General features: G+C 43.1%; 1 protein-coding gene across 1 annotated transcript in view; it reads left to right on the forward strand.

Moving 5' to 3' along the window:
- The window catches only part of usp32 (ubiquitin specific peptidase 32), a 151,568-nt gene that overhangs the window by 72,720 nt on the left and 57,451 nt on the right, over window positions 1-21,397 (forward strand). Inside the window, exons 4-5 of the mRNA XM_063016647.1 lie at window positions 1,175-1,293; window positions 12,700-12,859. Of these exons, the coding sequence (XP_062872717.1) occupies window positions 1,175-1,293; window positions 12,700-12,859 (279 nt within the window). The remainder of the gene's footprint in view (window positions 1-1,174; window positions 1,294-12,699; window positions 12,860-21,397) is intronic.

The raw sequence follows: 21,397 nt of genomic DNA on the forward strand, positions 1-21,397 counted from the left end.
CTAGTGCTGATACAACACAGGTACTATGGGGCAGACGGTATCACGTAGCCTCGTCTGATTCCCACCGGGGTGGAACACAGAGCATCACCTAGTACTGATACAACACAAGTACTATGGGGCAGACGGTTTTGCACAGCCTCGTCTGATTCCCACCGAGGTGGAACACACAGCATCACCTAGTGCTGATACAACACAGGTACTATGGGGCAGACGGTTTTGCACAGCCTCGTCTGATTCCCACCGAGGTGGAACACACAGCATCACCTAGTGCTGATACAACACAGGTACTATGGGGCAGACGGTATCACACAGCCTCGTCTGATTCCCACCGGGGTGGAACACAGAGCATCACCTAGTGCTGATACAACACAGGTACTATGGGGCAGACGGTATCACGTAACCTCATCTGATTCCCACCGGGGTGGAACACACAGCATCACCTAGTACTGATACAACACAGGTACTATGGGGCAGACGGTATCGCACAGCCTCGTCTGATTCCCACCGGGGTGGAACACACAGCATCACCTAGCGATACAACACAGGTACTACGGGGCAGACGGTATCACACAGCCTCGTCTGATTCTCACCGGGGTGGAACACACAGCATCACCTAGTACTGATACAACACAGGTACTACGGGGCAGACGGTATCGCACAGCCTCGTCTGATTAGGATAACTGTACCTACAACAAAGACTTTCTGAGCTGCTAATTTGATTTGCTGATTGAATGTTCACTGCAGCCAACATCATAATAGTAAAATAGTGTGGTTGAAAATACATGTCAGTAATTTTGCTTTAATAAGCAACGAGGGCATCTGTGCTTTTCTTATTTTGCATAACTCTCTGTATTGCACTGCACTCGTAGTTCGCAGTGGGTGTGCTAAGATCCGTTTGTAAAAATAGCAGCCCAGCAGCTCGTCTGAACTCGGCACATTCCCGTCCAAACTCTCTAACTTATTTTTCAAAACGAGCTTCACCGAGCTGTTGTGTCTCTTCCAGAAGTGCAGCTTCTCACAGCTTCTATACATAATCCGTATTGAAATAAATGAACGCTGTTCAGTGAGTTCTCCGCAGGCGTTTCTGCTTGACGTCGCCTCCCCGCAGCACAACGCTCACCCTGATCAGAATTCTGTATCTGTATCTTTTTCTTCAATTTTTTCTCACCCTCAGACATCTTCAGCCTGTTCGCCAGCGACTCGGGCAGCTACGTGGTGCGAGAGGAAGTCGAGAGCCGGATCAGCGCCGTCGACGGGGAGGTTCCGTCCTCGCTGAGGAAGTGCTTCTTAGAGGTCAGAGCATGTCCAGCTTGATTACATTCTGCAATTTATGGGTCGTAACTCCTTCCCCCTGCCAGTCAATATCGCCTAATCAGAGTGACTACGGCGGCACCTAGACTCAAGTTCTGCTCTTCCAATCAGCACCAGGCCAGAAGTCAGTCAGAGGCTGAGATTGAATGGGGGGGGGGGGAAGGAGGACTCCGCATGATCCGAAATTAAACAGATTTAAACAAAGAAACATGAAGGAGTGAGTGCGTGCAATCACCAATAACATCACAGCACTAATAATGTGATGGGATTGGCATCAACTTGGTGTGCTGTATTGCATCTGTACCAATTTTTAGTAGTTTTCTTTAAGTAAATAATCAAAGAAATCACATTATGTTTATAATATAGCCTTATTCCAAAATGGATTAAATTAATTTTTCCCTTTAAAATTCTATATATACACACACACACACACACACACACACACGCACACACACACGCACACACACACACACACACGCACACACACAGAAGTTTGTTTGTGAAGTTTGTTCTCAGGTTCTCACTCAGGTGAATCGTATTGAATCTTGGCTCTGCCTGCCGGCTGAGGCTGAGCGGCCAAATGAACGACGATTGGCCTGTTGCTCAGATAGGGGCGGGATTAAGCCGGATGGGGACTCTCTCTCAGACTAGTGCGATTACGACCTCTGCTGGCTGGTTGGTGGCGCCTGCACGGAGATGGGAAAGGAGTGCGGTAGAGGGTGTGGCTCTCTGTACACAGTGCTGTACTGCACTCAGGAGCAGGGACCAGCATTAGTGAGAGGATGATTGATGGGCAGAATCTGGATGCGCTAAAGTCGGAGAAAAAGGGAGAAAAAAAATAAAAATAAATAAATAAAAATAAATAAAAATTATATATACAGTGTATCACAAAAGTGAGTACACCCCTCACATTTCTGCAGATATTTAAGTATATCTTTTCATGGGACAACACTGACAAAATGACACTTTGACACAATGAAAAGTAGTCTGTGTGCAGCTTATATAACAGTGTAAATTTATTCTTCCCTCAAAATAACTCAATATACAGCCATTAATGTCTAAACCACCGGCAACAAAAGTGAGTACACCCCTAAGAGACTACACCCCTAAATGTCCAAATCACTGCTTGTCATTTTCCCTCCAAAATGTCATGTGACTCGTTAGTGTTACTAGGTCTCAGGTGTGCATAGGGAGCAGGTGTGTTCAATTTAGTAGTACAGCTCTCACACTCTCTCATACTGGTCACTGAAAGTTCCAACATGGCACCTCATGGCAAAGAACTCTCTAAGGATCTTAAAAGACGAATTGTTGTGCTACATGAAGATGGCCAAGGCTACAAGAAGATTGCCAACACCCTGTAACTGAGCTGCAGCACAGTGGCCAAGATCATCCAGCATTTTAAAAGAGCAGGGTCCACTCAGAACAGACCTCGTGTTGGTCGTCCAAAGAAGCTGAGTGCACGTGCTCAGCGTCACATCCAACTGCTGTCTTTGAAAGATAGGCGCAGGAGTGCTGTCAGCATTGCTGCAGAGATTGAAAAGGTGGGGGGTCAGCCTGTCAGTGCTCAGACCATACGCCGCACACTACATCAAAATGGTCTGCATGGCTGTCACCCCAGAAGGAAGCCTCTTCTGAAGTCTCTACACAAGAAAGCCCGCAAACAGTTTGCTGAAGACATGTCAACAAAGGACATGGATTACTGGAACCATGTCCTATGGTCTGATGAGACCAAGATTAATTTGTTTGGTTCAGATGGTCTCAAGCATGTGTGGCGGCAATCAGGTGAGGAGTACAAAGATAAGTGTGTCATGCCTACAGTCAAGCATGGTGGTGGGAATGCCATGGTCTGGGGCTGCATGAGTGCAGCAGGTGTTGGGGAGTTACATTTCATTGAGGGACACATGAACTCCAATATGTACTGTGAAATACTGAAGCAGAGCATGATCCCCTCCCTCCGGAAACTGGGTCGCAGGGCAGTGTTCCAGCATGATAATGACCCCAAACACACCTCTAAGATGACCACTGCTTTATTGAAGAGGCTGAGGGTAAAGGTGATGGACTGGCCAAGCATGTCTCCAGACCTAAACCCAATAGAACATCTTTGGGGCATCCTCAAGCGGAAGGTGGAGGAGCACAAAGTCTCGAATATCCGCCAGCTCCGTGATGTCGTCATGGAGGAGTGGAAAAGCATTCCACTGGCAACCTGTGAAGCTCTGGTAAACTCCATGCCCAGGAGAGTTAAGGCAGTTCTGGGAAATAATGGTGGCCACACAAAATATTGACACTTCAGGAACTTTCACTAAGGGGTGTACTCACTTTTGTTGCCAGTGGTTTAGACATTAATGGCTGTATATTGAGTTATTTTGAGGGAAGAATAAATTTGTCATTTTGTCAGTGTTGTCCCATGAAAAGATATACTTAAATATCTGCAGAAATGTGAGGGGTGTACTCACTTTTGTGATACTGTGTATATATATATACAGTGTATCACAAAAGTGAGTACACCCCTCACATTTCTGCAGATATTTAAGTATATCTTTTCATGGGACAACACTGACAAAATGACACTTTGACACAATGAAAAGTAGTCTGTGTGTAGCTTATATAACAGTGTAAATTTATTCTTCCCTCAAAATAACTCAATATACAGCCATTAATGTCTAAACCACCGGCAACAAAAGTGAGTACACCCCTTAGTGAAAGTTCCTGAAGTGTCAATATTTTGTGTGGCCATCATTATTTCCCAGAACTGCCTTAACTCTCCTGGGCATGGAGTTTACCAGAGCTTCACAGGTTGCCACTGGAATGCTTTTCCACTCCTCCATGACGACATCACGGAGCTGGCGGATATTCGAGACTTTGCGCTCCTCCACCTTCCGCTTGAGGATGCCCCAAAGATGTTCTATTGGGTTTAGGTTTGGAGACATGCTTGGCCAGTCCATCACCTTTACCCTCAGCCTCTTCAATAAAGCAGTGGTCGTCTTAGAGGTGTGTTTGGGGTCATTATCATGCTGGAACACTGCCCTGCGACCCAGTTTCCGGAGGGAGGGGATCGTGCTCTGCTTCAGTATTTCACAGTACATATTGGAGTTCATGTGTCCCTCAATGAAATGTAGCTCCCCAACACCTGCTGCACTCATGCAGCCCCAGACCATGGCATTCCCACCACCATGCTTGACTGTAGGCATGACACACTTATCTTTGTACTCCTCACCTGATTGCCGCCACACATGCTTGAGACCATCTGAACCAAACAAATTAATCTTGGTCTCATCAGACCATAGGACATGGTTCCAGTAATCCATGTCCTTTGTTGACATGTCTTCAGCAAACTGTTTGCGGGCTTTCTTGTGTAGAGACTTCAGAAGAGGCTTCCTTCTGGGGTGACAGCCATGCAGACCAATTTGATGTAGTGTGCGGCGTATGGTCTGAGCACTGACAGGCTGACCACTTACCTTTTCAATCTCTGCAGCAATGCTGACAGCACTCCTGCGCCTATCTTTCAAAGACAGCAGTTGGATGTGACGCTGAGCACGTGCACTCAGCTTCTTTGGACGACCAACTCGAGGTCTGTTCTGAGTGGACCCTGCTCTTTTAAAACGCTGGATAATCTTGGCCACTGTGCTGCAGCCCAGTTTCAGGGTGTTGGCAATCTTCTTGTAGCCTTGGCCATCTTCATGTAGCGCAACAATTCGTCTTTTAGGATCCTCAGAGAGTTCTTTGCCATGAGGTGCCATGTTGGAACTTTCAGTGACCAGTATGAGAGAGTGTGAGAGCTGTACTACTAAATTGAACACACCTGCTCCCTATGCACACCTGAGACCTAGTAACACTAACAAATCACATGACATTTTGGAGGGAAAATGACAAGCAGTGCTCAATTTGGACATTTAGGGGTGTAGTCTCTTGGGGGTGTACTCACTTTTGTTGCCGGTGGTTTAGACATTAATGGCTGTATATTGAGTTATTTTGAGGGAAGAATAAATTTACACTGTTATATAAGCTGCACACAGACTACTTTTCATTGTGTCAAAGTGTCATTTTGTCAGTGTTGTCCCATGAAAAGATATACTTAAATATCTGCAGAAATGTGAGGGGTGTACTCACTTTTGTGATACACTGTATATATATATATATATATATATATATATATATATATATATATATATATATATATATATATATATATATACAGTGCCTTGCAAAAGTATTCAGCCCCCTTGAACTTTTCAACCTTTTGCCACATTTCAGGCTTCAAACATAACGATATGAAATTGTAATTTTTTGTGAAGAATCACCAACAAGTGGGACACAATCGTGAAGTGGAAAGAAATTTATTGGATATTTTAAACTTTTTTTAGAAATAAAAAACTAAAAAGTGGGGCGTGCAATATTATTCAGCCCCTTTACTTTCAGTGCAGCAAACTCACTCCAGAAGTTCAGTGAGGATCTCTGAATGATCCAATGTTGACCTAAATGACTGATGGTGATAAATAGAATCCACCTGTGTGTAATCAAGTCTCCGTATAAATGCACCTGCTCTGTGACAGTCTCAGAGTTCTGTTTAAAGCGCAGAGAGCATCATGAAGACCAAGGAACACACCAGGCAGGTCCGAGATACTGTTGTGGAGAAGTTTAAAGCCGGATTTGGATACAAAAAGATTTCCCAAGCTTTAAACATCTCAAGGAGCACTGTGCAAGCGATCATATTGAAATGGAAGGAGTATCAGACCACTGCAAATCTACCAAGACCCGGCCGTCCCTCTAAACTTTCAGCTCAAACAAGGAGAAGACTGATCAGAGATGCAGCCAAGAGGCCCATGATCACTCTGAATGAACTGCAGAGATCTACAGCTGAGGTGGGAGACTCTGTCCATAGGACACAATCAGTCGTACACTGCACAAATCTGGCCTTTATGGAAGAGTGGCAAGAAGAAAGCCATTTCTCAAAGATATCTATAAAAAGTCACCTGGGAGACACACCAAACATGTGGAAGAAGGTGCTCTGGTCAGATGAAACCAAAATCGAACTTTTTGGCCACAATGCAAAACGTTATGTTTGGCGTAAAAGCAACACAGCTCATCACCCTGAACACACCATGCCCACTGTCAAACATGGTGGTGGCAGCATCATGGTTTGGGCCTGCTTTTCTTCAGCAGGGACAGGGAAGATGGTTAAAATTGATGGGAAGATGGATGGAGCCAAATACAGGACCATTCTGGAAGAAAACCTGTTGCAGTCTGCAAAAGACCTGAGACTGGGACGGAGATTTATCTTCCAACAAGACAATGATCCAAAACATAAAGCAAAATCTACAATGGAATGGTTCACAAATAAACGTATCCAGGAGTTAGAATGGCCAAGTCAAAGTCCAGACCTGAATCCCATCGAGAATCTGTGGAAAGAGCTGAAAACTGCTGTTCACAAACGCTCTCCATCCAACCTCACTGAGCTCGAGCTGTTTTGCAAGGAAGAATGGGCAAAAATGTCTGTCTCTCGATGTGCAAAACTGATAGAGACATACCCCAAGCGACTTGCAGCTGTAATCGCAGCAAAAGGTGGCGCTACAAAGTATTAACGCAAGGGGGCTGAATAATATTGCACGCCCCACTTTTCAGTTTTTTATTTCTAAAAAAAGTTTAAAATATCCAATAAATTTCGTTCCACTTCACGATTGTGTCCCACTTGTTGTTGATTCTTCACAAAAAATTACAATTTCATATCGTTATGTTTGAAGCCTGAAATGTGGCAAAAGGTTGAAAAGTTCAAGGGGGCTGAATACTTTTGCAAGGCACTGTATATATATATATATATATATATATATATATACAGTGTATCACAAAAGTGAGTACACCCCTCACATTTCTGCAAATATTTCATTATATCTTTTCATGGGACAACACTATAGACATGAAACTTGGATATAATTTAGAGTAGTCAGTGTACTACTTGTATAGCAGTGTAGATTTACTGTCTTCTGAAAATAACTCAACACACAGCCATTAATGTCTAAATAGCTGGCAACATAAGTGAGTACACCCCACAGTGAACATGTCCAAATTGTGCCCAAATGTGTAGTTGTCCCTCCCTGGTGTCATGTGTCAAGGTCCCAGGTGTAAATGGGGAGCAGGGCTGTTAAATTTGGTGTTTTGAGTACAATTCTCTCATACTGGCCACTGGATATTTAACATGGCACCTCATGGCAAAGAACTCTCTGAGGATGTGAGAAATATAATTGTTGCTCTCCACAAAGATGGCCTGGGCTATAAGAAGATTGCTAACACCCTGAAACTGAGCTACAGCATGGTGGCCAAGGTCATACAGCGGTTTTCCAGGACAGGTTCCACTCGGAACAGGCTTCGCCAGGGTCGACCAAAGAAGTTGAGTCCACGTGTTCGGCGTCATATCCAGAGGTTGGCTTTAAAAAATAGACACATGAGTGCTGCCAGCATTGCTGCAGAGGTTGAAGACGTGGGAGGTCAGCCTGTCAGTGCTCAGACCATACGCCGCACACTGCATCAACTCGGTCTGCATGGTCGTCATCCCAGAAGGAAGCTGACGCACAAGAAAGCCCGCAAACAGTTTGCTGAAGACAAGCAGTCCAAGAACATTGATTACTGGAATGCCCTGTGGTCTGACGAGACTTGTTTGGCTTAGATGGTGTCCAGCATGTGTGGCGGCGCCCTGGTGAGAAGTACCAAGACAACTGTATCTTGCCTACAGTCAAGCATGGAGGTGGTAGCATCATGGTCTTGGGCTGCATGAGTGTTGCTGGCACTGGGGAGCTGCAGTTCATTGAGGGAAACATGAATTCCAACATGTACTGTGACATTCTGAAACAGAGCATGATCCCCTCCCTTCGAAAACTGGGCCTCATGGCAGTTTTCCAACAGGATAACGACCCCAAACACAACCTCCAAGATGACAACTGCCTTGCTGAGGAAGCTGAAGGTAAAGGTGATGGACTAAACCCAATTGAGCACCTGTGGCGCATCCTCAAGTGGAAGGTGGAGGAGTTCAAGGTGTCTAACATCCACCAGCTCCGTGATGTCATCATGGAGGAGTGGAAGAGGATTCCAGTAGCAACCTGTGCAGCTCTGGTGAATTCCATGCCCAGGAGGGTTAAGGCAGTGCTGGATAATAATGGTGGTCACACAAAATATTGACACTTTGGGCACAATTTTGACATGTTCACTGTGGGGTGTACTCACTTATGTTGCCAGCTATTTAGACATTAATGGCTGTGTGTTGAGTTATTTTCAGAAGACAGTAAATCTACACTGCTATACAAGTTGTACACTGACTACTCTAAGTTATATCCAAGTTTTATTTCTATAGTGTTGTCCCATGAAAAGATATAATAAAATATTTGCAGAAATGTGAGGGGTGTACTCACTTTTGTGATACACTGTATATATATATATATATATATATAAAACATGTACAGAAGTATTCACAGCCTTTGCCATTACACTCAAAATTGGGCTCAGGTGCATCCTGTTTCCACTGATCATTCTTCAGTTTCTACAACTCGATTGGAGTCCACCTGTGGTAAATTCAGTTGATTCAAACCAATCTGACATGTAAAATGAATCGATATTCACTTTAAACAGCAGAGGGCACTGGCGCTATACACCTCGCCTGGTTGACGTCACTGGAGCTATACGCCTGGTTGCCAGATTCAGGGTTTTTCAAAATTGTTTTACATAGTTTGTACCTACCTCAGAAATAAAAGGGTATTCATTATTTAGATAAATGAAAGATAAGCACAAATACAGTATTTTTTTTTTTTTTTTTTTTTTTTTAAGAGAAATAATAAAATTAAAATTTGTCATAATTTGTCTTCAATTTCAGTTTAAAAAATCCGGAGAAAATCGTGTCGTAAACCCAGTTTCGTGAATCGCATCCCATCGTGGGTAGAGTGTATCATGACATCCCTAATGAACTGTATTTTAGTTTATACCAGAGAGATCTGGCAACGTTCATCATTTGCAGAAATGAGAAGCAAATAAATAATAAAGTGGCTTTTCATTAATACATGTTATTAGAGCTATGCAGCCATGACTAATGATTCCAGAACGAGGAAATGTAGGATTGCTATCTGAAATACAAACCCGCTCTCCACATTTCACACCCCACTAGTTTACATGCCGTCTCAAATTTCTTCTCACAATGCCATGCTAGATTTGAGGTTGAATGAACTGGAAACAATGAGAATCAGTTTCTCACCACCATGTCTGTGCGTCGCTTCTGTCTACATCATATAAATTTGTTTGTCTTGTTGGTCGTGCTTTGAAAAGGTCAGCGGCCTCATCATGATCGTTTGAGATGATGGCAGTTAATTGTCTGGTTCCACAACCTCACATATTACTATATAACCCCACATCATTATTCTCTGTCAAAGCCTTCAAACTCTAAACTCTTTGTTTTAGCCTTCTTTCACCCTGTTCTTCAATGGTCAGGTCTACAGGACCACCACAGAGCAGGTATTATCTGGGTGGTGGGTCATTCTCAGCACTGCAGTGACACTGACATGGTGGTGGTGTGTTAGTGTGTGTTGTGCTGGTATGAGTGGATAAGACACAGCAATGCTGCTGGAGTTTTTAAACACCTCACTGTCACTGCTGGACTGAGAATAGTCCACCAATCAAAAATATCCAGCCAACAGTGCCCTGTGGGCAGCGTCCTGTGACCACTGATGGTCTACAAGATGACCGAATCAAACAGCAGCAATAGATGAGCCATCGTCTCTGACTTCACATCTACAAGGTGGCCCAACTAGGTAGTAGTGTCTGATAGAGTGGACAGTGAGTGGACACGGTATTTATAAACTCCAGCAGCGCTGCAGTGTCTGATCCACTCATACCAGCACAACACACACTAACACACCACCACCATGTCATTGCTGAGAATGATTCACCACCTAAATAATACCTGCTCTGTGGTGGTCCTGTGGGGGTCCTGATCATTGAAAAACAGGGTAAAAGCAGGTTAAAAAGTATGTAGAGAAATAGATGGACTACATATGGTAAGTGGAGCTGATAAAATGGACAGTGAGTGTAGAAACAAGGACGTGGTTTTAATGTTATGGCTGATTGGTGTATATACACTGTCCAGTCACATTATTATGACTACTTCCTACTTTTTACAGCGCCAGTACGTAGCTCATGAGTTCAAGGTGTGTGATAGGCTATCAGCACACATATCTTTCGTTGCTGTCATGGGTAAAACGGGCGATTTATCAGAAAGGGATGATTACTGGCTTTCGTGCCAAGGCTGGCAGTATTTCTGTGGTGGAAGTGTATCGTGAGTGGACAAATGCCACCATTGTGAATAAGTGACGTGGAAACTGCAGAGCACCACATGCCATTGATATGAGAGGTGAACATCGGCTATAAGGGTGCGCGAGGGTGGACCGACACGTCTAACATTGGTTGGAAGAGCATGAACAAGACTTCCAAGTACCACGCTGGCCCCCTAATTCCCTAGACTTGAACCCAATTGAGCATCTGTGGGTCCACCTTGATCGTTGTGTTCGCTCTATAGATTCTCCCCCACGCACCCTCCAGCAGCTGTGGGATGCACTGCAGTCAGCATGGCTCCAGATACCTGTGATAACCTACCAGGACCCGTCCAGCTGCTGTCCGTGCTGCACATGGCGGTTATTCTGGATATTAGCTGCTGGTCATTATAATGTGACTCGACAGTAAATATATATATTTCCATGGTTTGCTGTCTTGTTCATATACACTGTATACACTGGTAAACCAGACCATTAGGACCAACTCCCTAATATGCTGTAAAAACAGCTCTGACCCCCTGACACATGGACTGGAGAAGAAGATAGAAGAAGAAGAAGAAGATATACTTTATTTGTCATATATACATATACAGATGTACAGTACAATGAAATTCTTTCTTCGCATAACCCAGCTTGTTTTGGGAGCTGGGGTCAGAGCGCAGGGTCAGCCACCTTACGGCGCCCCTGGAGCAGACAGGGTTAAGGGCCTTGCTCAAGGACCCAACAGTGGCTGCATAGCAGAGCCTGGATTTGAACCGCCAATCTTCCGGTTGATAGCCCAAAGCTCTACCCACTAGGCTACCACTGTCCCTTAAGTACTGTTGTATCTGGTACCAGGACATGCAGGGCTCACCGGTGCCATCTCCTCCACTGGTAAACAATGCACACGTACGTGCCAGGCCAAGAAAACAGAGTTAATCAGACCAGTTGACCTTCTTTCATTGCTTTGATGTCCAGTTTGATTCCTGCATGCATGCCAATTAGACACTTTGCCTGACCCGTGACTATGCAGCCTTATACACTGATCAGCCATAACATTAAAACCTCCTAATTTCTACACACATTATCCATTTTATCAGCTCCACTTACCATATAGAAGCACTTTGTAGTTCTACAATTACTGACTGTAGTCCATCTGTTTCTTTACATACTTTTTAGCCTGCTTTCACCCTGTTCTTCAATAGTCAGGACCACCACAGAGCAGGTATTATTTAGGTGGTGGATCATTCTCAGCACTGCCGTGACACTCACATGGTGGTGGTGTGTTAGTGTGTGTTGTGCTGGTATGAGTGAATCAGACACAGCAGCGCTGCTGGAGTTTTTAAATACACTCACTGTCCACTCTATTAGACACTCCTACCTAGTTGGTCCACCTTGTAGATGTAAAGTCAGAGCCAATAGCTCATCTATTGCTGTTGTTTGAGTTCGTCGTCTTCTAGACCTTCATCAGTGGTCACAGGACGCTGCCCACAGGGCGCTGTTGGCTGGATATTTTTGATTGGTGGACTATTCTCAGTCCAGCAGTGACACTGAGGTGTTTAAAAACTCCAGCAGCATTGCTGTGTCTGATCCACTCATACCAGCACAACACACACTAACACACCACCACCATGTCAGTGTCACTGCAGTACAACAGTGGCAACCTGGCAGAGTTGGGGCTTGAACCAGCAACCTTTCGATTACTAGTCCAGTACCTTAACCACTTAGCTACAACTGCCTCTAGTATTAAAATTATCTGTAGCCACGGTGTCGTTTTTTGTTTCTGGACTAGGTGCCACAGCGTTCTTGTGCTTACTCTTTAGACCACTGTTAGTGGGTACTCAAACCATGACTGCCTGTAAGCACCCCTTGCTTTTCAGGAACGCTTAACCCAGTCAGCTGATCATCATGATTTTATCTGCTGCATTCACCACGTGTACTACAAGTAACTACCATCAGCCCAACATTTAATACATCCCTCACTTAGACATGCACGATTTTAGGGGGTGGTAATATTATTAAGGCGCATCAGTGTGTATGTGTGTGTGTATTAATTTCATAATCATGACGTACAGTGGTTCTGACTAATCCTATCTTTTGATGTTAGGGTGAGAAGGTGAACTATGAGAAGTTCAAGAGTTGGCTCCTTCAGAACCGGGAGGCGTTTACTTTCTCCCGCTGGCTGCTGTCGGGCGGAGTATGCGTCACCCTGACCGATGACAGCGACACGCCAACCTTCTACCAGACGCTGGCTGGTGTCACACACTGTAAGTAGCGCCGCCCAGTACTGCTCCGTCTGCTGGGTTGATATGTTATTCATACTACACAACTTGATCTCTTGTAGTCAAGAGTCTTTTAAGTCCATGTGGTTTTCACACTACATGATTGATCTGTGATAGGGGGTCACACACTACACCATCTATCACCAGGAGGAATCTCAGACGAGTCTGTCTGGTCTCCCAAACTTCTTTTTGTCACGAAAACACACGCCAGAAGAGACAAGTGGTTTAATGATACCATGTCCACAAATATACATATACAGTGGACCCTTGACTTACGAATTTAATTGGTTCTGAAAGGCTGTTCTTACGTCAGAATGTTTATTAGTTAAACCTATTTTTCCTATAAGAAATAATGTAAATACTGTAGAATTAATTTGTGCCAGACCTCCCAAACCACCCCCCTTACCTGACCTCTCTAATGTCTTAAATGGTCTTTTTGTTATAAATACAAGTATATTTTCCCTTAAATCTTAAATTATAGAATAGACATTACTGTAATAAACAATAATAAACAACAATACACAGTAGTACTGTACTGTACATAAACACACATCACATTTCAGTACAGTACGTGTACTGTACCATACACCATAATACATTTCCTTCTTTTTATATAAATGTTTCTACCAGAAACAACAATAACTCTCATATTTCTCTATTATTTCCTTCTTTATTTCAATAGTGTTGTATTTTGTAGGTGTAATTGCATGAAAGAAAGAATACTTTACTGAGCCGAATTCCTTCTTCTCTCTCACTCACTGTCCCCGCTGTCTGGTACACAGTGATACACAGTGACAGCTACTGGTAGGAGTCAGAGTCAGAGTCAGAGAGGTTTTATTGTCATTTCGGCTACATACAAGTACATATTGAAACGAAACAGCGTTCCTCTAGGATCACGGTGTAACACGGTACAAAAAGTGCAAGACAATACAAAACAGTGCAAATACAACAATAATACAAAAAATCCTATAATAAATAACTACAAAAGATATTCCTAATTATCCCTAATCTAAACAAGTAATTAGAAGACAGGACTAAAGACAAGTGTTAGTACATGATGGTGAATAGATGGTACAATGGTTCATGAGGTAGTGACATGTTGTACATTAGCAGCAATTAGAGTAATTACACAACAACAAATAGTAATAGATTTTTTCATTTTCTCACCACTGCGCTTTCTCTGCTTATTCTTTGGGGCCATTTTAATATTGAATTTTACAAAATATAAAAAAAAAAACACAGTCCGCTGTCCGAATGTTCGCTCACTGTATATATATATATATATATATATATATATATATATATATATATATATATATATATATATATATATATATATATATATATATATATATATATATATATATATATATATATATATATATATATATATATATATATATATATATATATATATATATATAGAGAGAGAGAGAGAGAGAGAGAGAGAGAGAGAGAGAGAGAGAGAGAGAGAGAGAGAGAGAGAGAGGGTTGGAGTAAACTTGCTCGTGACGTCACGTGTTTCGCGAATTTCTGTTCATAATTCGAAGTTTGTTCGTCCGTTAAGTTGAAAAAGATTGTTCGTAACCCGAAATGTTTGTATGGTAAACCGTTCGTAACTCCAGGTTCTACTGTATTATGGTTTGGCGTAGACCAGGGGTGTCAAACTAATTTTCACCGAGGGCCACATCTGCATTATGGTGGCCCTCAAAGGGCCGATTGTAACGTATCCTGCTGTGATTGCAGTCTGCCTTTGAAGTCTTGGACAATTTGGTGTTTTTCTTGGAGGCTAAATTCTGTGTTTGGTGTCCAAAAGCCAAATTTATACTGTATATTTATAATGTATATCTACATTTATATTGTCCTCCTTTACCACAGACACGGCCTCAGAACACAAGAGATGTACCGGTCTTCCTTCTTGCAGCACAAACTCGTATTCACTTTCACATCTTTCATTACATTTCCTTCCTTCTGCTTCAATTTTCTCTTCTTGTACATGTTGGGATTATTTGTAAATATTTTTCAACATCATCTAGTGGTGGGATGTGGTCACTTTGCAGGTCACAAAATCGGTTGTCCGAGATGCAGTTTATGTACGATTTTACAGTGTATTTTAAGACAATTGTTCTGCCCTTGCTAAGAGTTTTTTCCCCCTTTCTCAGCTAGACAGACAGACAGCTCCCTCCAAAATACAGTTAGGTCGGTTTTATTTGCTTCCCAACTGTACACTGTGTGCATCAGAACAAATACAGAGTAAAACTACAAAATACGAACAATAAAAACAATAAAAAAACTTAGTACAGTACACGCACATAGCTGTAGTTAAGTGTTACATCTAGTACAATATGAAATTTAACCAAAGGTAAAATAGCGCTAATGGGTTAGCATTTTAACTCATAATGAGTAATTGCTATAGTAATGGTAACAACCGTATTTAATTACGGAATTATGGTAAATTTGTAACTGAAACGCTGTAACATATTTGCTAAACAGTTACAAACAACTGAGAATAGAAATGTCTACTACTAACAGGCGATGCTTTTGTATTGGATTGCAAGAGAATTAACTTCTGTTTATTAGTTGCCATGACTACAATGTCAATGGTTGCCGCTTAAAGGCGCAGGTGTCCCATTAAATTATAAGTACGTCTCTGTAACTACTCGAACCATCACAACAATCGTACGTCTTGTAAGCACTCGCGGGCCACATAAAACGACGTGGCGGGCCGGATTCGGAGTTTGACACCCCTGGCATAGACAAAGTCACAAATACTGTAAAGCTTGTGTGTGTGCCGATGTATTCTGATAGTAACTATCACTATGCACCTGTTTCACACATTTATACCTCCCCTGGGTTTCCCCTCATTCTGTATCCTTCGTTCTCATTGGCTGTAGTCTGACATCGTACTCGCTGCCAATTACAACCGGATCGCAGCACTTTTCACACTACATGATTTTGAGTCGCTGACCGGTCTGGATATTTAGCATGCTAGATATTGTTCTTGAGTCTGCGAGCGATCGATGAGCCGCTGGGATCGAGTTAAAGGTACAGGACTAGTAATCAGAAGGTCACCGGTTTAAGCCCCACATCGGCTTGGTTACTACCGCTGGGTCCTTGAGCAAGGCTCTTAACCTTCAATTGCTTGGATTGTATATGATCAAAGCATATGCTGTAAATGTAGTGTTTGTGGCACTTGTAGCCTAGCTGTTAAGGTACTGGACTAGTAAGCAGAAGGTTGCTGGTTCAAACCCCACCACTGCCAGGTTGCCACTGTTGGGCCCTCAAGCAAGACCCTTAACACTGAATTGCGTACACTGTATAATGTAAGTCGCTTTGGACCAAAGCGTCTGCTAAATGCCGAAAATGTAAACGAGTCATCGATTTTCGAGCCCCGAGCGAACGCCGATTTGCCTCCAAGGTGGCACATCCGGCAGGGACCCTCTGCGAGTAAAAATCAGGGCAAAACAGCTGATGCAATGTTGATGTTTCATGGGGTACAGGCTGATTTGCTTGCTTTCTTGGTTTGATTCTCAAACTGATGAAGTGGAAACTGTCCTTCCCTGTCAGAACACAGCCTGAGTTCCTCCCATCTCACTCATTCAGCCCCAGTGAATCCCTCTCCTCTGCGGAGAGGAGCGTCCGAGCGTGATGATAGTGAGTGACAGGCTCCACTTTCCACTGAACCGAGAGTAAATTATGCTGAACTCATGTACAGCCCTGTCGAGAGGAGGAAAGGGGGGCAAAGATATCACTCCACGGCTCCACGACTCTGCAGCTGTCACCGCCACCCAGCTCTCACCCACTCCTAACACTCAGAAGAAAATGACATTTGTTCTCCTTCGGGCACAAGCACTAGTCTGAGCAGTACTGTAGTCTTTATGAACCTGCTTATACAGTGGCTCTGTGCTTGTCCGGTCATGAATCAGTTATGTCTGCGGCCTAGAAGAAGTTTAGCATAGATTATTCGAACTACCGGTTGACCTCCGTCATCGGACTTCGATAATGCGATTCAGATGATTGATTTTTGATGGCCGCTGCTGAACTAATGCAATAAAAAATGGAATTTAAATCGGTTTAGTCCGCCCGCAGCCTCGATCTCCAGTGTATTAATCAGAGGCAGAGCTACGCAGTGTGGATTTGTGATTTAAAATGGTATCGATTATTTATCCGGAGTGAAAATCCTTATTTGGTGATTGACTGTTCCACACAGCCGGTTGATCGATAAACTGCTCTTTAAAACATTATTGGATTCTCATAGCTGTAGAGGTGCCTGAATTTTAAACACTGAAATGAATTGGACTGAGAGTTCAACCCGTCACTGCTCTGAGAAATTGAGATGCCTGAATCCTTTACTTCTATTATTTTTTTTATTTTTTTTATTTTTTTTACATGAACATGTTGCTATTGAAATACTGGCAATGTTTATGTGTTTGTTATTTTATTTTAAGAAATATAAAAAAAATATTAGGGCTTAGGACAGTAAGTACAGAATGGTGCATTTTGTTTTCACTTATACTGCTTGAGATGTTTCTACTATTTAATTGGAGTCCACCTGTAATAAATTCAATTGATTGGACTAGGGATGTCCCGATCCGATCAAGGCATTTTTTAACTGATCGGTATCGGATTCACTAAGGCCGATCCTAAACCCGATCCTTTGTTTTACGTCAGCATGTCCGCTGTGTGGAAATACTTTAAATTGGAAAGTGAAACAAGTCCAACAGTAAAGTGGAATGTCTGCAATGCGAGCGTTTCACGAGGCGGTAGGAGCAGAGCTGCGTTCATTAATGTAGAATTTTACTATTTATACGGTGTGTGAGTCGAGGATCACTCCGGGTTACAAAACAATAACTTTTAATCCGAGTATGAAAACTTCAGGACCATAACGTACAGCTTTTACGTGTTACAAGACTGAACGACATCTCAGTATCAAGCACTCTGATTGGCTTAGTTATGTAACCGAGCGTCGTAGTGATGCACTCGCTTAATAAAGAAATAAATACACGGTATATTCACAAATTGTCGGGAGCAGAACACTTTATTAACTTCTGTTACGGTACCGAATAGCGGACAGCTAGAGTCATCGTGTTAGCCAAGCACGCTATTCCATAATAGAAGCCCCAAAGAGTCAAAACACACTCACTTCACATAGAAACATCCATCAAACCATTGTCACAATACAACCACAGAAAAGTTTGTTACAGTTACAACACGCATACAAGTACGGTGGCTCATAAGAAACAAACCAGATATCATTTAACCAAACCGAACAGTGGCTACCGAATATTCAGCCGAATAGAGCGAGTTTGTTATTATATGATGAGAAGAGGAACCGGCTGTTCAAAATTAATGATTGGGATCGGGAACAATAAAACATCCCTAGATTGGACATGATTGGGGATTGCCAATAAGGTCCCACAGTTGACAGTGCATATCAGAGTAAACTCCAAGTCATGGGGTCAAAGGAATCATCTGCAGACCTCAGAAACAGGATTGTGTCAAGGAATAGATCTGGAGAAGGGTACAGAAACATTGCTGCAGCTTCACATGTCCCAAAGAGCACAGTGGCCACCATCAATTGACGTTTGGAACCACCAAAAATCTTCCTAGACCTGGCCGCCCGACCAAACTGAGCGATCGGGGAAGACGGGCCTTGGCCAGGGAGGTGAGCAGGAACCCGAGGGTCACTCTGACAGAGCTTCAGCGTGTCCTTGCGGAGATGGGAGAACCTATCAGAAGATCAACCATCCAGGCAGCACTCCACAAGTCATGCCTTTATGGTAGAGTGTCCAGATGGTAGCCATCTTTAGTAAAAGGCACATGACAGCCCGCTTGGATTCTCAAACCATAAGAAACAAGATTCTCTGGTCTGATGAAACCAAAGCGTCACATCTGGAGGAAACCAGGCACCGCTCATCACCTGGCTAACGCAATCCCTACAGTGAAGCATGGCGGTGGCAGCATCATGATGTGGGGATGTTTTTCAGCAGTGGGACCAGGGCGACTAGTCCTGATAAGAGGGAAAGATGAATGCAGCTAAGTACAACGACCCAAAGCACACAGCCAAGAGAACAAAAAAGTGGCTTCTGAGAAAGTCTGTGAATGTCCTTGAGTGGCCCAGCCAGAGCCCAGACCTGAATCCAATCGAACATCTGTGGAAGGAGCTGAAAATGGCCGTGTACCGACGCTCAGGAATGGTTTGAGGAGCTCAACAACGAGTTTGAGGTGTTGACTTGACCTCCAAATTCCCCAAATCACAATCAAATCGAGCATCTGTGGGATGTGCTGGACAAACAAGTCTGATCTATGGAGGCCTCACCTAACAACTTACAGGAGTTAAAGGATCTGCTGCTGACATCTTGGTGCCAGATACCACAGCACACCTTCAGAGGTCTAGTGCAGTCCATGCCTCGACGGGTCAGGGCTGTTTTGGCAGCAACAGGGGGACTAACATCTAATTGACGATGCCACTGAATTTACAGTATTACATCCAAGTCCATTGCTAACTGGTATTTAAAGTAAAATTTTAATTTAATATCTGTTTTAAACTTTTAGCTTTTAGTTTAGGAGGGTCTAGAGAAGAATTATTCAAACCCTAGCAGGATTATGCTAATGGCCCGGTTAACTCCAAATGGGGTTGGTTTGTCAATCAGGGACAAGGCTAGAAAGATTTTGCTCCGTGGTCGTGTCTAAAACCAATCAGAGAGTGAATCTGAGCTATACGCGGTAATCTGCCGCCTGCCCAAGATTATCCTCTTAACAAAACAAGGTGTGTGTGTGTAGCATAAGGCCTCCTGATCTTTGTGTCTTCACAAACCTTCCAGAATGTTCCTTACCGAATAACAGGCTTCAATGGATGGAGCACCAGGTGACCAGGTATCAAACAGGAGTTTAAGACGTTCTTCAGTAGGTTTGGATGGGTTGTGGTTTGTAGGGGAAATGCACCCTACTGTTTGGAGTTTACTCTGGTTTGCACCTCCAGCAGCCTAAACCGGGACGTCCTGTAGAATATGGTATGGTTCCGCTGTTGCCATTCCGACAGAATCGCACCTCAAGGTGGGTCTTAATGGACTTTGTTTTGATTGAACCATCATAACTCCTGGAGTTAAACGTATTTGACAGCTTTATTAGCAGTTAACACCTAATTATTACACTGTTATGTATTCATTAGTATCGAGCATCTCGTCCAGAGCGGCCGGGCCGTTTGCTTTAGGTGTGATAAACAATGTGGTTGAATAGAAATTGGCTCCGAGTCGAGTTATTTAACGCCAACCCTGCTATTAGCGCTAAGCTTACGGGTATCTGCTCGGCAATAGAAAACAGAATTATTCAGCTCGGTGTTGTGATCATGATTATTTATTGTGATTATTCCGCCGCTTCAGAATCACATTATGCTAATGGAAATTTAAGTCACGTACCTATTTAATGAAAAGCAGCACAGAAATGAGATATTTCACGTTGATATGTGCTAACTCATAATTTAGTGCCAAAAAGTTGATACCGACAAGTTTGTGGATTGATCAAAAAAAAAAAAAAGTAAATAGGTAGCAAGTGATGTCGTTTACAAGCAGAAATGGGTCCAGGTTATTTTTCATCCCTATAGTTTTGTTTCCTATCACACACTCGCAAGGCATTTAGGGAGTTTGCCATCTACAGTCACTAACATTATTGAAAGATCCAGAGAATCAGGAGACATCTCTATGCACAAAGACCAAGCCCAAATCCAATTTGATCTATTTGACCAATCATCTCTGGGTACTTTGCAAATTGGCTTCTTTTTTTTTTGCATCCCCCTCCCCAGTTTTCCTCTCAGTCTAGTCATATCCAATTACCTAATTGCATTACTCTTCCTCTCTTCTGATATTGACCTCCACTCCTGACTGAGGAGAGCTTTAACTAACACACGCCCCCTCCGACACATGTGCAGCAGCCGACTGCATCTTTCTAACTGCAGTGTTTCCTCTAGACTTTTTTTTAGCACAGTGGCAGGCACCCTCAACCCCCCACACACCCACGGCCCCCATCCGGTGCAGCGCAGAATTAATTAAATAAAAGTTAGCTTTGACAGCACTGTTTTAAAGCTTAGAATCTAAGCAGGCTCCATTCATTAAGCAGTATGTGCATAAGCAATCAGCTTTGCATAAGCGATCAGCGCGGACCGTGACGTCATCTGTCACGGTGTAGAGGCTGTGAAACCGCTATTGTGCTGTTCTTTCATATTTTAAAAGTTCATCTGATTAAATTTTGATATTTTCAAAGCGATGAACTGTGTGATACGAGGCGGTGAAAGTGCTCTAGACAGTACGAACAACGCTTAACGTGACATTGTACTAAAACAATGACCGATTAATTTGGGCAGTACAGAGCACTTAGAACCAGTACAGAGCGCTTATAACCAGTAATAATGGAGAAAAATTTAGTGTCCCTGTGTGGTACTTTTAGTACTCCAAGTTACGCTTGTAACGCTTGTTTTACGTAAGCTTTTTTGATTCTCCAGAGAAGCCGATTTTCAAAACCCCGAGC

Source organism: Trichomycterus rosablanca, chromosome 20 (assembly GCF_030014385.1).
Source record: "Trichomycterus rosablanca isolate fTriRos1 chromosome 20, fTriRos1.hap1, whole genome shotgun sequence".
NCBI classification, from domain to species: domain Eukaryota; kingdom Metazoa; phylum Chordata; class Actinopteri; order Siluriformes; family Trichomycteridae; genus Trichomycterus; species Trichomycterus rosablanca.